This window comes from Oryza glaberrima, chromosome 6 (genome assembly GCF_000147395.1).
Source record: "Oryza glaberrima chromosome 6, OglaRS2, whole genome shotgun sequence".
NCBI classification, from domain to species: domain Eukaryota; kingdom Viridiplantae; phylum Streptophyta; class Magnoliopsida; order Poales; family Poaceae; genus Oryza; species Oryza glaberrima.
In genome coordinates, this window is record NC_068331.1 from 20,761,857 (window position 1) to 20,777,869 (window position 16,013).

The following is a 16,013-nucleotide window of genomic DNA, read 5'->3' on the forward strand; positions in this document are numbered from 1 at the left end:
TTGGAGTCGAGCGACCCCCAATTGCTCGCCGCGGAGACGGGGAGATTGGGGAGAAGGAGACGCGAGTCCCGCTATATTTTTTTTACTTTTAATTGGACCGTCACTAACATGTGGGTTTCACCATTTTTTTCTCATTTTAAACATCGTGTTAGTTAAAACCACCATCCAAACCGTCTTTGATTTTATTTGCATTGTTTTTGAGAGTTGAGGAACGCGTTATATCTGGTATTGCGGTTTAGAAATGAATTTCAGATTCGACGACAAATTTGAGGGACCTGAAGTGAACTCATTCCTTTTGGAATGTGGATGATCCTTTGCAAGTTGAAAATGGGCCGAAAGAACAGTCTTTCAACTGACCCTAAACTGTTCCCTTCTCGTAAATCATTTCGCATGACGTCCATAGTCGAGGTCGTCATCATCGGTTGGCCCTTTTTTCTCCTCCACGATTGGGTTGGGTTGAATGGAAGGGAAGGGGAGGGGGGACAATGCATGCTTCGATTGAAGTTGGGTGTATGCCACTATAGAGATACACGGGTTTTACCGAGGTTCCGACTTGTGCAAACGTGGAGGGGATTCTTCTAGCGGTCACCTTATTAGAGAAGAATGCCACATAAGTATAGGTCTAGCTAAGACATATATGATATATGAAACATAGGACAAAGGTAAATATCTCTAAATTTCTACTCAAATCGTGTTCATAATAATCGTTGATAACATAGATTTGATGTTTAAGAAAAAATCTATTTCTTTTGTATAGCACTTTGAGGATAGTGACGGCAGAGAATAATAACAAGAGAGCACACAGAAGTCGCGTGTACTTGCAGTGGAGTTTCTACTTTGCAACTACCCGGTGTTCTCAGATACCGAATAGCTTATCTCTATTTCTAGCTATTTTAAGTCATATTAATCATTATATTACTACTTCTAGCTATTTTAAGTTATATTAATTATTGTATTACTTGAAAATTAGACTATAATATGTCGAGAATCCGGTATAATTATTTTTGCAAAGTTTGTCACCGTACGTGTATACTTGTACCCTACGCTTGGACGTACCGCTCGTTCACTGGCTAGGACGGACGAGACAACCGAGTAAACAGTACTCCATCCGTCCTGCAGCCTTGCTTGTTGTCTCCGTGCACCAGGGAGAAGCAAGCAGCATCTATACGTCCAAAGTAAAGTAGTACTAGCACGGTGCGAGATCAAACTGACCAGTGAGCTTTTCAGTTTTCACGGCAACAGGAGGCAGAGAAAGCGAGAGGAAGGTTGGCCACAACCCAATCAAAAAGGACGTGTATCTGTGCTTTTTTTTGTACGAGTCCTCCATTTTCCTTGTGATGCAATCATCCGTTGAAAGATGAAACACACCACGTCTGAACAAAATCCCCCCTTTTTCGTCCGATATATGGTTATATTTTTTGGGGGTTTGAATTTGAATTTGACGACGGCCAGGCCACGATCGCGAGCGAAGTGGACCGCGGCCGAACCACAACCTGCTGGACTGGACTGGAGTGGTGGCGAGACAACTGATATCGCCTCCTCGCTCCAAATCCAATCCCACCAAGGCTGGAGGAGCATATACACGATGCTATTGGCCAACTTGTATCGCGCACATCAGAAAAAGCGTAAAAGCATGTGTTTTAATTATTTTGGACACGCGGTAGAATAGGATGGACTTATCCATGTTTATTAATTATGAGACGGTTCTATTTATCTGTCTAGTATGAGAGATAGAACGATGCTAAGCTGGAGCTGGAGCTTTACCAAATATGCCCTAAGGGTGTGTTTGCAACTCCTTTTTCCCAACCCATCTTCCTCTGTTTTTCGCGCGCACGCTTTTCAAACTGCTAAACAGTGCGTTTTTTATAAAAAAAGTTTCTATACAAAAGTTACTTAAAAAATCAAATTAATCCATTTTTGAAAAAAAAAATTAGCAAATACTTAATTAATCACATGCTAATGGACTGCTTCATTTTCCGTGTTTACTGTGCATGCTGGGAAACTAGAGTAGCGAATACACCCTAAGTGGGTTGGGTTAATTAGTTTGTCGATTTTAGTGGGATAGCGTCAATTAAACCTGAATCTTATGAGAATATTCTTTTTAGGGACCGTTCTCATCATGCGTGTCCTTAAACCAATGACACACTGAAAAATGTGTTTGATCTATGCCGATACATCCTATTCCTTGAACCAAGCACATGCTTAGTGATAGGAGTAAATCATATCACGTGAAAATCATGTGTTCCAAACTGGTGCCCTCCTCTAGAATTACACATTTACGTAACACGGTCCTTTTTAGATGTGTAATTTTGCATGACTGAAACTAGGTCTAACTTGGTTGACGTGGATTTGTCCATTTGTCTGTTTGATCTCCTTTAACAGCAGGTGTAAGGTTTTCGAGTCTGATTCCTCTTGAACAAGTGTTTTTTTTCCCTTCTTAGTATAAAAAAATAGGAACAATCTGTCCTCTTTATCGAGGTTTAAAAAATTTGGGTTTGATGTATGATTTCATCTGTCAGCTGCTATTTCTATGTAACACTCTTCACGCACGCTTCTTTACGAAAAGGCTAATAGTTAGGGGCCACATGAGGACATGATCTCCTTAAATAATTCAAGGTTTCCATGAGAGCCGACAGTGCCAACAAAAAGGGTCTACCTCCTTTTCCCTGCATCTACAGCCAAATCTCATCAAGACATCTCCCTCCCCCCAAAAGCTGGATTGTGTTTGGTCGTCTCCCTCTCTCCACCACTCCCACCCAACTAGTACCGATGGAGGAGGACCGAATAAGGTTATATCTATGGAGTTCAAAATTCAAAGAAGCAGATAAATAGACACTTAATAGGAATATAAAAATATTTCCCAGTTTTTTATTTTTAAATTTATTCTTCGAATTCTGCAACTATAAATTCTTAAATTATATTCTAGGTAAAATCCTGTACCGTTTGAAGGAGCTAAAGACTTATTTTTTTAAAAAAATAATTTTAGTCAGACATAAACTCCTTCAAACATGACCAAACTGAGCTACCGGAGTTAAAAAAAAAAAAGCTGAGCTACTGCTAGTGCTAGTGTGACCAGATTGTGGAGTATATACCTATGCGGCCAATAATAGGGGTTCGGAGATCGTTGCATTCCGCCGACGATTTTATAGTGCGTAGATACTCTAGTACTCCCTCTCTCCATACTGGTAAAGGAAGTCGTTTAGGACAGCGACACGGTCTCCAAAACATAACTTTAACTTTTTGTTTCTATAAAAATATTTATTGAAAAGTGATATATGTATACTTTTATGAAAGTATTTTTCAAGACAAATCTATTCATATAATTTTTATATTTTCAAACTCAATAACTCGAGAGTTACTCATGATTTATATTCCTAAGGTTTGACTTAAATATTGTCCTAAATGACTTTCTTTAATAGTACAGAGGAAGTAGTAGAGTCATTATGCATGGGGATGATGAATTGATGATTATTATTGAATTGGTAGAGTGCTCGTGCAACTGCCTGCCAGTGGAAGTGGACTCCTGCAGGGGATATCGATAGTGGTGTGTGTGAAGGCAATGCACCCAGAGGCCAGCCGGTGGGAGGTACACGCCGTAACATCGCTGCAGACCATACATGGGGCCATGGGATTTCACACGGAAAGATATACAGTTATTTTGGAAAAAAATATGGGCCTGTTTACTTGACAAAAAAATTTAAGAAAATTCGATTCATATCACAGGAGTACCAACAAATAGCACAAGAAGTTTTCGCTTATAAAATTATAGAACGTCAAGAATTATAGAACCGGAGGGAGTACTTTCTTATTTATTTGTCGGTGATATGGTGACCTTCTCATCTAGCCACGTGACCGTGCGGCCTGCCTTTTCCCCACCCCCTCGGGGGGAGGTCAGGTGGTTATGAGGTGGCCAGGGGCCTCAGGGCGCCACGTCACACCCCTCGGACCCGTGAGGCATACTGCCTCGAGACCCTCACCCGGCCACCACGTGGCGGAGTGAGTGGACGAAGCAGGCGGTGCCATCCAGCGTCTTAAATGCGCGGCGCCCCAACCGTCTCTTACCGCATTTAATGTGGCGTGGGCAGACGTGCGGTGCCACCCGATTGACGCATGTCAATCGACCTTGACTGGTCTGCGACCGGTCGCAGACGGATAGGACAAGCGGCAGTGCCCCCACGTCCCGCCCTGTGTCAGGCAGAGTGGGGGTAGATATGCCCCGTCCCATCGGCACACTGCCAAGTGTGCCCCTGTACATGGTGAATCCATCAAAGTCTCCATACATTTAAGAGGGAATGGAAGGGATGTCCCCCGTGTCAGGCGGAGGACGGCGCTGGGCCGCACCTGGGGGCGGACAACCACTTTGCTTCCAGTTGAAGGCACGAATGGTGATCTGACTCAGGCCAAGTGAGGCCCCCCCCCCCCCCCCCCCGTGGAGGGGTAGGTATGAACGGTGCATGTAGTATCCCCTTAAACTATAATATGAGGACCTTGTCCACCGAAAAAAATGGACGACTCTTGATAGCTTGAGCTCCAGAGGAAGCACAACTAGGGTTTCCAAGGAGCACAAGATCTCTTATAAGGACTCCACCATAATTCCACACACAGGAGTAGGGTATTACGCCTCCCGGCGGCCCGAATCTGGATAATCCCTCGTCTTCCACATAGATTCGCTAGCGATCTAGCAGCTAGACCCTAAGCGGAGATACGCTCTTGATCATCGCGCCTTATCCTCCGGTCGAACTCACAAAGGGGGGTCTCACGACCTCCCGCTAGAGAGGATCACTCCTCGACAATATTCGTTTCTTGGGTTTGAAATTGTTGATTTAAAAACAAATTGAAGCTAATTTAAGAAAAAACAAATTGAAGTTGAATTTTTGCATGGTTATTATGGTAATTAAAACCCATGCATCGGTAGAGAAACATTGGTTATAGAACCCTAGGTTGGTTTTGTTATGACAGTCTATTGATATACATAAAAATTTGGTATCTTTATATAGACTCTACTATGTGTATTTTAGATAAAAAATTCGTATTTTATCGGATGTTTGCAAAGACGCTATGCGTATTTTAGATACCAATAGAAATGCAATCTATAAAAGTGTTAGTATTAATCTTGAAAGACTTTAAGGAGCAGCTGATAAAAGAAATGTACTAGGGCAGAGGAGGTGGGGCCTTCTCTAAAAAGGAGTATATAATGATACATTTAGAAAAAGTCTTCCATCATAGTGTCGTACAAGTCATTTTGTACGGTGGTGTAGCATTGCATCACACAATGATCCTATAGCAGCTGGTACGTTGAATGACCAGCAGTACTAAAAATGCATTCAAGTACATTGCATTTGCATACAGCTCGTTAACGTAAGAAGCAAATTAAATGATATTTCCGTACAAACTTCCAACAGCGCATAGAATGGGCGGAGGATATGATCTACAAAAGGAAAAATCACCACCATCGAGATATATCGATTTTACTTTGAATAATAGTGGAATTTCTTTTTTTGGCTAACCGTGAATGTTTTTCACAATCACAATATATTGATGACAACTCTCAACTCTGTGAGTAATTTCATTCGTCTTGACTTGTGTGTAATGCTAATTTCCGAGCCTAGCCATTTACAAGATTATTCGGTTTGACCACACCTCTTATTTCAAGCCCAATAAAGATCGACTCGTTAGTTTCATTGACTATAATTATCTTCTATTCCGTCTCGTACCTTGATATGCACTAGTCACATGTTATTCTACTATGGCTATGTTAGGATAACACCCTTCATGCATGGTTCTTGCTCCTCCTATGCATTTTCGATCAAAGTCAAATACTCACTCAGCCCCTTGGTCATCTCATTGTTGTTCTTGTCACCACATCTCTCTCATACTATAGTCGACACTCCAAGCTGCAAATAATGTTAATTTGAATCCATCGCTTCTTGCCATTCTCAACATGATCCTCCCTCCTTTCCTCCAGCTTCTCGTCTGGAAGTGATGAATGAGGAGTGCATGACATTGTGATAATTTGATGAAAGTAATCTCGTTGGGCTCATCAACGAATAACCAACCAATTATAAAAAAAAAGCAACAAATGACTCAAAATGGATATGACAAGAGCACCAGTAAGACGAGTTGTATCATGTTGCTATGACATGCCTTTTAAGCTTGAGCAGCCAAATGAAGGCAACATATTATGGCTTAAGTTGGGGCAACAAGCGCAACAAGCATGCCACATTCTAAACTTGTTTACGGGTTGAACCAATTCTGGATAAAAGGCATTTCGCTTGCTTAGTTTGGTAAGAGGAAACTATCTATTGAAACCAGTTTCCCTGTATCAAAAAGAATCAATCTAAGATAAGATGTAACATATCCTAGAACGATGAATTTGAACAAGTGTTAAAAGTGGAATGGTAATAAATTTCTTCAATGCTAATGAAGAATTTTGTAACAAAGTGAATATGTTGTAAGTTTTTTATGACAAACTAAAAACATACCCCCTTATCCCAAAATGTAGCTATGAATATATACAATTGTCTAGATTCATAGCTAAAGTAACTACTATATAGTACTATCTAAATTCATAGCTATATTTTGGAATGGAGTGATTAGTTTTGCAAAAGAAAAAAAATCTAACTGTTGTTCAATGTTTTATTTCTAAAAAACTGTTGCTCAATAATGAGAAATTGAGAATGCCCTAAGGTGAATACCTATGTTTTTTTATAAACTGTTTTACTACTCTGATGTTCTCTTCAGAAATTGAATTGTTTCAACTGAAAACAATTGTCACTGAACAAATGAACCCCTATATCACGTTTGTAAATCTTACCAGCATACTCCCTCCATCTAAAAATACCAGCTTAATACAGAATGTAATGCATTTTAGTATCTAAATTTGTTATATTAGGATGTGTCATATCCAGTGCTACGTTGATATTTTCTCAGACGAAGGAAGTGTACTACCATGACACCCAACAAAATGGGCCCTCAAAACCCTCCAAAAAAAAAAAGAAAAATTGGTGAAGAAATGAAACGAAATTGTTAGGTCGCCAATCCCATTAGCAACAGATCTCAGATACAGACACACACACACCCCCCTACATATTGCCGCAAATCCAATCCCGCTGCAACTGCACGTAAGCATCTCACACGCTTCTGTCTCGCCTCTCCCCGTTGGCGTGCGCGTGTGTTTCGCTTTTTCTCTCTCGCTTTCTTCTTCCCTCTCCCTCTCCTTCTCCTTCCTCCCCCCCGACACGCACACGCACACCGCACCGCCACACCCGCCTCCACAATCTAAACCCCTCTCTCCCCCTCCCCTCCTCTCCGGCGATGCTGCCGCGTCGCCGCGCGGGGCCCCTCCGCCTCCTCCGTCTCCTCCTCGTCCTCGTCGTTGCCTTCGCGGCGGTGGTCGCATTCTGCCCCGCGGCGGCGGCTGCGGCGGGGGAGGGGGTGGGGGTGGTGGAGGAGGAGGAGGTGCGGGTGGGCGAGGCGGCGGCGGCGGTGGCGCGCGGGGAAGGGGACGACGCGGTGGTGGCGGCGGCGGTGGCGGGAGGGGAGGTGGCGGGCGAGGCGGGGGCGGGGTTGGGGGAGGGGGCGGCGGCGGCCAATGCGACGGGGAAGGAAGGGAGCCTCGCGGAGATGATCGACCGCGCGCTGGAGAAGGAGTTCCCGGAGTCCGAGGGCGAGCAGGGCGGCGGAGGTGCGTTGGATCTGGTTACCTCGGGGGGGGGGGGGGGGGGGGGTGGGTGCCCCGTGATCCGCCTGGGGATCTGGTTACTCCCACTCGGCGCCTCAGGGTCGGCGGCGTCGAGATCTCGGCCTCCGTGGCCGCGGCGGTGGGGGATTTTGGGATTATTTGGGACTGCCATTTTGTGCTTACTTGTTTCGGCGGCTCTGGTTTTTTGCAGAGAAGGACCCCGGCAGCTTCAACAACACGGTGGCTGAGAAGCAGGTGATTTCATTTGCGCACTTGTGTTTGCTTGCTTACTTTCAGCCATTCGTTCCCATTTGAGGGTAGAATCTGGTTAAATTTCTTAGTATCATATGCTGCGTGTGGAAATGGGTGGGATATTTGGATCCTGCCGACTTTAGTTTTGAAAGTTCAAATCGTTATCTGTGCCTGGAATTTGAGTGAGGATTGGTTCGATATGGGTGTGTGCCTCTAAAGAAATTTCTTACTTGGCATGCTTAAATTCGATGGAGTTGGCGTTTAAACTGAGGATGCAACTGTTAATTCTGGCTCTGATCATGCTAAATTGATAATGCTCCACTAGGTTTTCTACCGCTGTAAACTCCATGAGCCCCGTGATGCTTTCATATGTTGCTATGTAGTTTTTGTGCCTTTTGACCCAGTATATTTTGACCTGGTGTAGTTAAGTTGACATTTTCCTAGTGCTGACGACAATACCTTGGATGATGTTTGTAGCTTGTCATTGTACTAGACTAGATAATAATGAATATTTATTTATGGTGGAACTAAGAAACTTTCAAACACAACTAATATTAGTTTATGGTGTACCTAGGTTAATGTATTTACTTGCTTGAAAAATCTTTCTAAACTTAAACTAGTTCTATTCTTCTTCTGAAGTTCCTTGTATTAAACTAGTTATATTCCTCTTCTGAATTTCAATGTCTTCATTACTTTTTGTGAAATATTGTTGGCTATACTGTATACATCGCACATGTGTCTCTGTAGAAGTGCTCATCTTGTTCTTTATCCTACCAGGGAGTCCTGGAAACTGTGGCCAGAAGAGTAACAAAGAAGAATGAGACCAAAGACAATAAGTATGTTATTGATCAAAATTTGACTTTGTGATATTCCTTGTTTAAGTGATTTTATCCTATATTATTTATCTTACTCTTTATTAAACCCCCCAAATCTATGATCTTAACCCCCTAGGTCATTCCCATTTAAGGAAGTTTTCTTGGATCGGCCAGAGCAAGAGGATGTTCCCACATTGATTGATCGGAAGGTACAAGCACTGCAATTGGTTGAAGGATTTATTTGACTTTAAAGCTACCACTTGTGCACAACGTGCCAGTTCTTATCTTCTGATTTACTGTCCTGAATTGACACAATTGCAAATCCAGGATAATGTTTTTATTATATCAAATCCGAAGTCAAAATACCCTGTGCTGCAACTGGACCTTAGGTATGTTATCCAATTCTGATGTTGAATATTCATAAAGTATCTTCCTTAAGTATTAACTTATTTGTTGATTGTGAACTATTGTAGATTGATATCGGATCTTGTCGTTGTTATTGTGTCTGCTACATTTGGTGGAATTGCCTTTGCTTGCCTTGGGCAACCTGTGAGTGCTATACATTCTTCCTCTCATTACTTGTACAAGGCATTTATTCTTGTGGCTATTTGAGTGTTGTGGTTTTATATTAAGCCACCTAAGGCTACAACTCTAAAATATATTGCAGGTGATTACAGGTTATTTACTTGCAGGATCTATAATTGGACCAGGAGGTTTTAGCTTTGTCAGTGAAATGGTGCAAGTAAGGTGCTTTTTCCTTTGTTGGTTGCTTTTCTCAAAATATGTTTGTGCTTTTGCTCAATTGTTTGACTTCTTCAGCTGTCAGCTAAATCGTAATTGTTTTTCTATTGGCAATTTGTTGTGCACATGGAGAGAAATATATACCGCTTAAGTGCTTTTACATTTCTATCTTCACACCCTACAAGTTCATGGGAACACTCTGTTTCTTTCACTATCAGTTGTTAGATAGAGATGTACATGAAAATTAAGATTCGCTTCATCTAATTGCTGGAAAATGGCATGGTAACCTGGAATTGTTTTGAGATGAAGCCATATAATGAGATATATTTTGCATTGTCTGAAATTGGTAACTGTATTCGTACAATACATGTGTAGTGGTTAGTGAACTTCACATAAATAACAGTGAGGCCATTAACTTTGGACTTATTGAAGAAACCAAATCCCATCCATGTAAAAGATCAAGGTTCTAGTTTAAATGCCTAAGTTTACTTGAATTGATTTTCGAGCTGTATGCTTGAGAAATTCCCTCTGGCATTTGACTAGAAAAACATCATGCTTCTCGTAACATTGCAAATATTTATTTATCTGTGCACATTTCTTTTTTTTATGTGTATATATCTCAATTGTTGCTCATCTGTTTTTTCTTGGACCATTTCTGTCCTGCCAACTTACCATTGTTATCTTCTTTACTGGTATACACATCCGTGTTTCCTGCTTATTTTGGCTTTCAGACACTGTAGAAATTGTAATGCAATCAATAAATCTACATGTAAAAAGACTGAGTGTAATGCATATATCTACTTGTATATAATTTGTGTGTTTATGACTCATACTTTACCATACAGGTTGAAACAGTAGCTCAGTTTGGTGTGATATTTCTGCTGTTTGCTCTGGGACTTGAATTTTCTACAGCAAAAGTATACATCTTTGATTTTTTTATATATTTGCACTTATGCAAGCATGGACTTGACATAATAACAACATGAGGTGTTTCCCCATTGTCTCAGCTTCGAGTTGTTCGTGCGGTTGCTGTTGTTGGAGGATTGCTCCAAATCATCCTGTTCATGTTGCTTTGTGGTATTTCTGCTACGGTATGTTTCATTGTTGTAATTTAAATAACCATGTTTTGATGTTTCCATTTGCAAGCATAAGTACTGTACACCCTGTTATATGTTGCTCTGGATTATGGATTAGGATTAAAAAACACGTCTTACAGCTCTTTTAATTTTTGTTTATATTTAATATCACATTGCAGCTATGTGGAGGCAAAACAAAAGAAGGTGTTTTTGTTGGTGTTCTTCTTTCTATGTCTTCAACGGCTGTGGTAATTTCTAAATCTTTGAACTTGCATATCTGTGCATTCGATTGCCTTTCATCCAAGTTTACAATGGACCCTACAGGTCCGCTTATGATTTATAACATCAATGGCTTTTAGTTGCTTCAATGTGCGTAGTCCTTGAGCCGTTTACTGTTCTTTGTCTCTTTAAATAGCAATATGTCCATTCTCTCTCGCATGTGTTTTATGACAGTGTTATCGATAATCTTATTGATACTACTTAGTAATCAGGCCATCATCAGGATATATTGAACCAAACAAGGAAATTTGGGGCATGCAGTTGTTTTGTTCGGTTTGATTTTTTCTCTCCCAGTGTCCGTTGTCAGGAGTGCTTCTGCCTCCCTCTCTCGGTTCCCCCACCCTCCACAAAAAGCTAGCCACATCTACTGTTTTGGTGCCAAAATTGAGTAGATTGGGCAGTTGGAACTTGAAGTATGCAGGACCTGGCAGTAGGAGGAGAAGAAGAACTGCAAACGGGAGATGATTTAGCGGCAGGGAGAGAGGAGCTCTTCTTGGCAGCGAGAGGTCAATATGGCAAGGAACTTGATAGTTAATTCATCATCAAGAGCTCTAATTTTTGTGGCAGGGTGCCCAATTTGTTGGTGGGAGCTCTGATTGTGTTGGTGACGACCATTGGGCAGAGCCGGTGGTTCCTTATCTATTAGTCTTGCCTCTGCCAACTCTGCCACAATCAAGGACTTGGTTGCACAATCTGACTGGGACTCAATTTTTTTTGTGACGTTGAGTTTCATGGGTTTTAATCCGGAAAACACTGTGCTTGGTTCAGTTCCTCCAGTGGTTTATGCACAACAATTCTGTTCTCCTTTCTGATGTGCAGAGACAGTGGAGATGACCCTTTTGTGTTGCTAATTAACTCCTCATTTCACTCCACCGTGGAATGCCACTCTTATCTTTTAGTGTTTTGCTACACATCCTCTCAAGCAGCTTTTGTTGTAAATCAACTTGTTCGTCTTGGTTCGTAGTGGAACCATTACCCCTTTCATAGACGATAGATGCCAAATGGTTTTCAATTTAGCACGTTGTTACCTCGTAGATGGTGCTTGACTCATGTGCCAACTGTTTCCTGAATGTCGTATAACTTGCAATATGGTTATGTTCGTGTTGTAAATCCCATTTCCATCTCCTTTTGCTTAACTTTTCTGGGAAAATATTTTCTATGTAGGTTTTGAAATTTCTGATGGAAAGAAATAGCATCAATGCCCTTCATGGCCAAGTTACGGTTGGCACACTCATATTGCAGGTATGAAAGAAATGGATACCATCTTCTAAATTTGTTGAGTTGTTTGGGGAGATGAATTCGTAAAGTTGCACGTTTTGCTTGCTTCTTCTTAAGAATCGAACGAGTGGACTGATTATTCTTTCTTTATCTGAGCTTCACTACTTTCCTTGTATTGGTGATTTGACATTCCTTTGTCTCAGGACTGTGCTGTTGGTCTTCTTTTTGCACTTCTTCCAATTCTGAGTGGCGCTTCTGGTCTTCTTCAAGGAGTTGCATCAATGGCCAAGTCGTAAGTGTAGTGTGTTTTTGGCTTGAAACTTTTATTTACATATAATTTTTTACCACTACAATAATCTGTACACTAGAATCATGTCTCCTGCAGTAAATTCATGCCACATCAATGTCTAAATGGTGGTACTTAAAATAGCAGTGCTACCTGCCTTTACATCATGACAGCACAAAAGTTTATTGCCTTATATCTTGATAATGACATCATGTTGTCCTATGTATATTTGAACTTCCTATTGTCTGTGAAACTTGTTCCATAATATAATCAGGTGTTGGATTAAATTCTTTTGTCACAATTTCTGACATTCTCAGGTTGGTGGTATTGATAACATTCCTTACAATCCTTTCCATCCTCTCCCGAACTGGTGTGCCTTGGTTTCTTAAGCTGATGATAAGTCTTTCATCTCAGGTGAATATAATCGACAGGCACTACATGAATAGTTTTGTTGAGCATTTAATTTGCATTTAATTTAGTTCTGGTTCAGATCATCATGTTATCCTACATTAACATTTCTGCATTTCTTGCAGACAAATGAACTGTACCAGTTGGCAGCTGTTGCATTCTGCTTGTTGTTTGCTTGGGTGAGTTTCTTTAACTGCTCGTATGTTAGTATCGAATGCAATTGTTCAGTAATGGGAAACTATTTTTCTTTAAACACTGGATGACTGGAGTAGTGCAGATAACTGTTACATGTACTAAACCTGGCCAAAAGTTGTGACACTCTAACTGGATCTGGTAAAGGATGCTAAACATTAAATTTATTCAAAGAAAAATTGTGAAAGTAACAATTTTGCTAAACTTGATCTTTTACACTATTCTAGATTGATTTATAGCATGTATTATAGTGAATGTGTAGTGCAGACTCTAGTGCTTTGCCTCTATCTTTCTTCTGTTCCAAGTTTCTGCACTAATCTTTGTAAGTTTTGCTCTTCAGTTTTCAGCAACTCTTTCTGTACTGTTATGGCTCATGCACAGTTTTCTTGCAAGAAAATGTAGTTATGTTTATCCTTTTAACAGTTCTATTTGCTCTCTTCTATCGGTATCCTAAAACTTATGTTTACTCATGTGCGGCCTTCTATGATGCAGTGCAGTGATAAGTTGGGCTTGAGTCTTGAGTTGGGTTCGTTCGCAGCTGGAGTAATGATATCAACAACTGATCTTGCACAACACACACTTGAACAAGTAATTCCTTGCCGTGAAATTATATGCTTTTTTTTTTGGGTGAAGTTCGTCAGTTCTGTGACAATTTGAATGACAAGGCACTTTTTTTTTGTTTTATGTTTCTTTTACTGCTTTAGTCAAAGTTTTAGCTAGATTCATGTAGTTAATGATTCATTATATGTTCTCTTATTTCAGGTTTGTTGTTTCTGCAGATTGAACCTATTCGAAACTTCTTCGCTGCTCTTTTCCTTGCCAGCATTGGGATGCTAATTAATGTCCATTTCCTTTGGAACCATGTCGATATACTCCTTGCAGCTGTGATTTTGGTGATAACTGTAAAGACGTTTATTGTTGCTGTTGTCGTTAAAGGGTTTGGCTATAGCAACAAAACATCTCTTCTTGTAAGTCTTGATTGCTTTACATGTGCTCCCTTCTGTTATTGCTCATGCAGTTACACTGATCTCATGTTATTTTCCTTGTAGGTTGGCATGTCTCTTGCACAAATAGGAGAGTTTGCTTTTGTTCTTCTAAGCCGTGCTTCAAGCATCCATCTGATTGAGGTTATTTCTCCATATTTTGTTCCTATCATGTGTTGCTCCAAAGCTTCCTGCCTGTCAATGTTGTTTTATACTCGCATGGTTACACTCAGTTCTAGCTAGCTTCTGACTAATTTTGCTCTAGCTTGCTTTTGGAGTAGTCAATAGTGTAACTGTTCTGTTATGATAATATATGTTGTCTTGTGAGCACTGAGGTGCGTGTACTTTCATCTGATAGCTGAATTGCTTTTCTTCAGGGCAAACTTTATCTGCTTCTTCTTGGAACCACTGCACTCAGTCTGGTATGCACCTATACGCTTCATTTCTTTTTAAGCTATATTCTGTTCTCACTGTAAATGATACTCAGCAAACATTTGAAGGAGCGGCTCAAATGAGAGCATGATCACCAAACCTTTGTGACATTGTTGGGGTCATGATGCGTTTACCTTATGTCGTGCGTGTGTACCATTGCAGGTAACAACACCCCTTCTATTCAAAATGATACCCGCGGTGGTCCACCTCGGTGTTCTCTTGAGATGGTTTTCTGTTGATAGCAATCAGGTGGAGGTACACGTTCATATCAACTGAGTTCCATCTCTCGATTGTTTTACTCTGGGAATCAGTTTCCAACCAATTCATCGGTTCTTCCTTTTTCAGTTGGGCCTAAAAAGTGATGGCCTCCGCATCGATAGCGGCAAGCGCATAAATTTGATAGTCCAAGGCTCACATGACTCATGACATATTTTGGCACCACGAAAAAGGCTTACTACTTTTTAAGTATGGCTTACGCTAAACAGCTCCACATTGTAAAGTGTTTTTTCGCATGTACGAAAAGTGTTTGTACCACACATGCACGGCCGTGGAACCTGTGGAGTGGAGTGGAGGCAAAAGAAATCAATCAATCTCGTTTCGGTTGTCTTGGGATCGATTGATCTGCGAGTGGTGCAATGGGCAATAGAGTTTGCCGGTTTTGGGAGCAGAGCAGCATGCAGCATACCTGCCTTGGGATGAATGGCGGTGTGCTGCATCGCTCGCTGGAAATTTGAGTGTGTAAACCCCACAAATGAGGGTTTTGATTAGCCAGATAGGGTTTAGTTTGGCTTGGTCGTTACCATGCCATTGTATTCATTTTGTCAGCGCTTGTGTACGCGTTTCTCATCGCGAATTTTGCTGTGTAGTTTGTAACTAGTGACCTTTTACCATTATCTAACCTTGTCCGTTTCTATTACTAACTTCGAATCGAATCAAAATGGATGCCATTTTGGATACTTGCTTTCGGTAGGCTTTTTCTTTTTAGATATCCATTTTGCGTTCATATATTTGTATTCAATGTGCGCGTTGCAGGTCTCAATGATTGTATAATTACACTATCACGTCACATCAATTGCATGCCTTAGCATCCATGTGCACTATAGTAATTAGGAGAGGACGTTGAAAATCTCGATCCTAATCGTGATAATGACGGTGTCTGCGTACGGCACCAACCTTCCCTAACAAGGTCCCCTGTCCAGATGTATACATGTGCAAATCACCAGCCCCAGCTATTTTTGGCACTAGATACGGAGTATTTATGAGCAAGTCTTAAAATCGTGGATTATTTGGCCTCCACGGAGGCACCCACCGAAACAGACAAAAAATTGCTTGCAGGTTGCAAGTGCATACTCGGACTATAGAAAACGATGAAAATGGAGCATGGAAAAGATGGCCCACAAGCGTCTCCTGATGGTCAGCTCGTTCAAAAAAGAGGAAAAATAAATTTGTGGAGTAATTTTTTAAATAAAGATTTATTTATATTAAAAATATCTATTACTCCCTCCATTTCTAAATATTTGACACCGTTGACTTTTTAGCACATGTTTGACCGTTCGTCTTATTAAAAAAAACTTTTGTGAAATATGTAAAACTATGTGTATACATATAAGTATATTTAATAATGAATCAAATGATAGAAAAAGAATTAAT

The 16,013-nt window shown here is 40.8% G+C and overlaps 1 protein-coding gene across 1 annotated transcript; it reads left to right on the top strand.

The window, feature by feature from the left end:
- Window positions 1-7,115: 7,115 nt before the first annotated feature.
- LOC127777099 (K(+) efflux antiporter 4-like) lies at window positions 7,116-15,283 on the top strand. The gene is made up of 20 exons (XM_052303606.1): window positions 7,116-7,684; window positions 7,893-7,936; window positions 8,711-8,769; window positions 8,885-8,957; window positions 9,076-9,137; window positions 9,222-9,297; window positions 9,416-9,490; window positions 10,335-10,406; window positions 10,497-10,580; window positions 10,745-10,813; window positions 12,009-12,086; window positions 12,266-12,354; window positions 12,666-12,762; window positions 12,882-12,935; window positions 13,441-13,536; window positions 13,728-13,916; window positions 13,998-14,075; window positions 14,309-14,353; window positions 14,526-14,618; window positions 14,709-15,283. Exons 1-20 carry the CDS (start codon window positions 7,315-7,317, stop codon window positions 14,787-14,789), a joined length of 1,884 nt encoding a protein of 627 aa, XP_052159566.1. The 5' UTR covers window positions 7,116-7,314; the 3' UTR covers window positions 14,790-15,283.
- Window positions 15,284-16,013: the final 730 nt, after the last annotated feature.

Excerpts from the sequence above, each read along its gene's own strand:
- LOC127777099 (XM_052303606.1), top strand. The coding sequence starts at position 7,315 with ATGCTGCCGCGTCGCCGCGCGGGGCCCCTCCGCCTCCTCCGTCTCCTC. Across the intron at positions 7,685-7,892 it reads GGGCGAGCAGGGCGGCGGAG|AGAAGGACCCCGGCAGCTTC; the intron begins GTGCGTTGGATC and ends GGTTTTTTGCAG. Across the intron at positions 12,763-12,881 it reads TGATAAGTCTTTCATCTCAG|ACAAATGAACTGTACCAGTT; the intron begins GTGAATATAATC and ends CATTTCTTGCAG.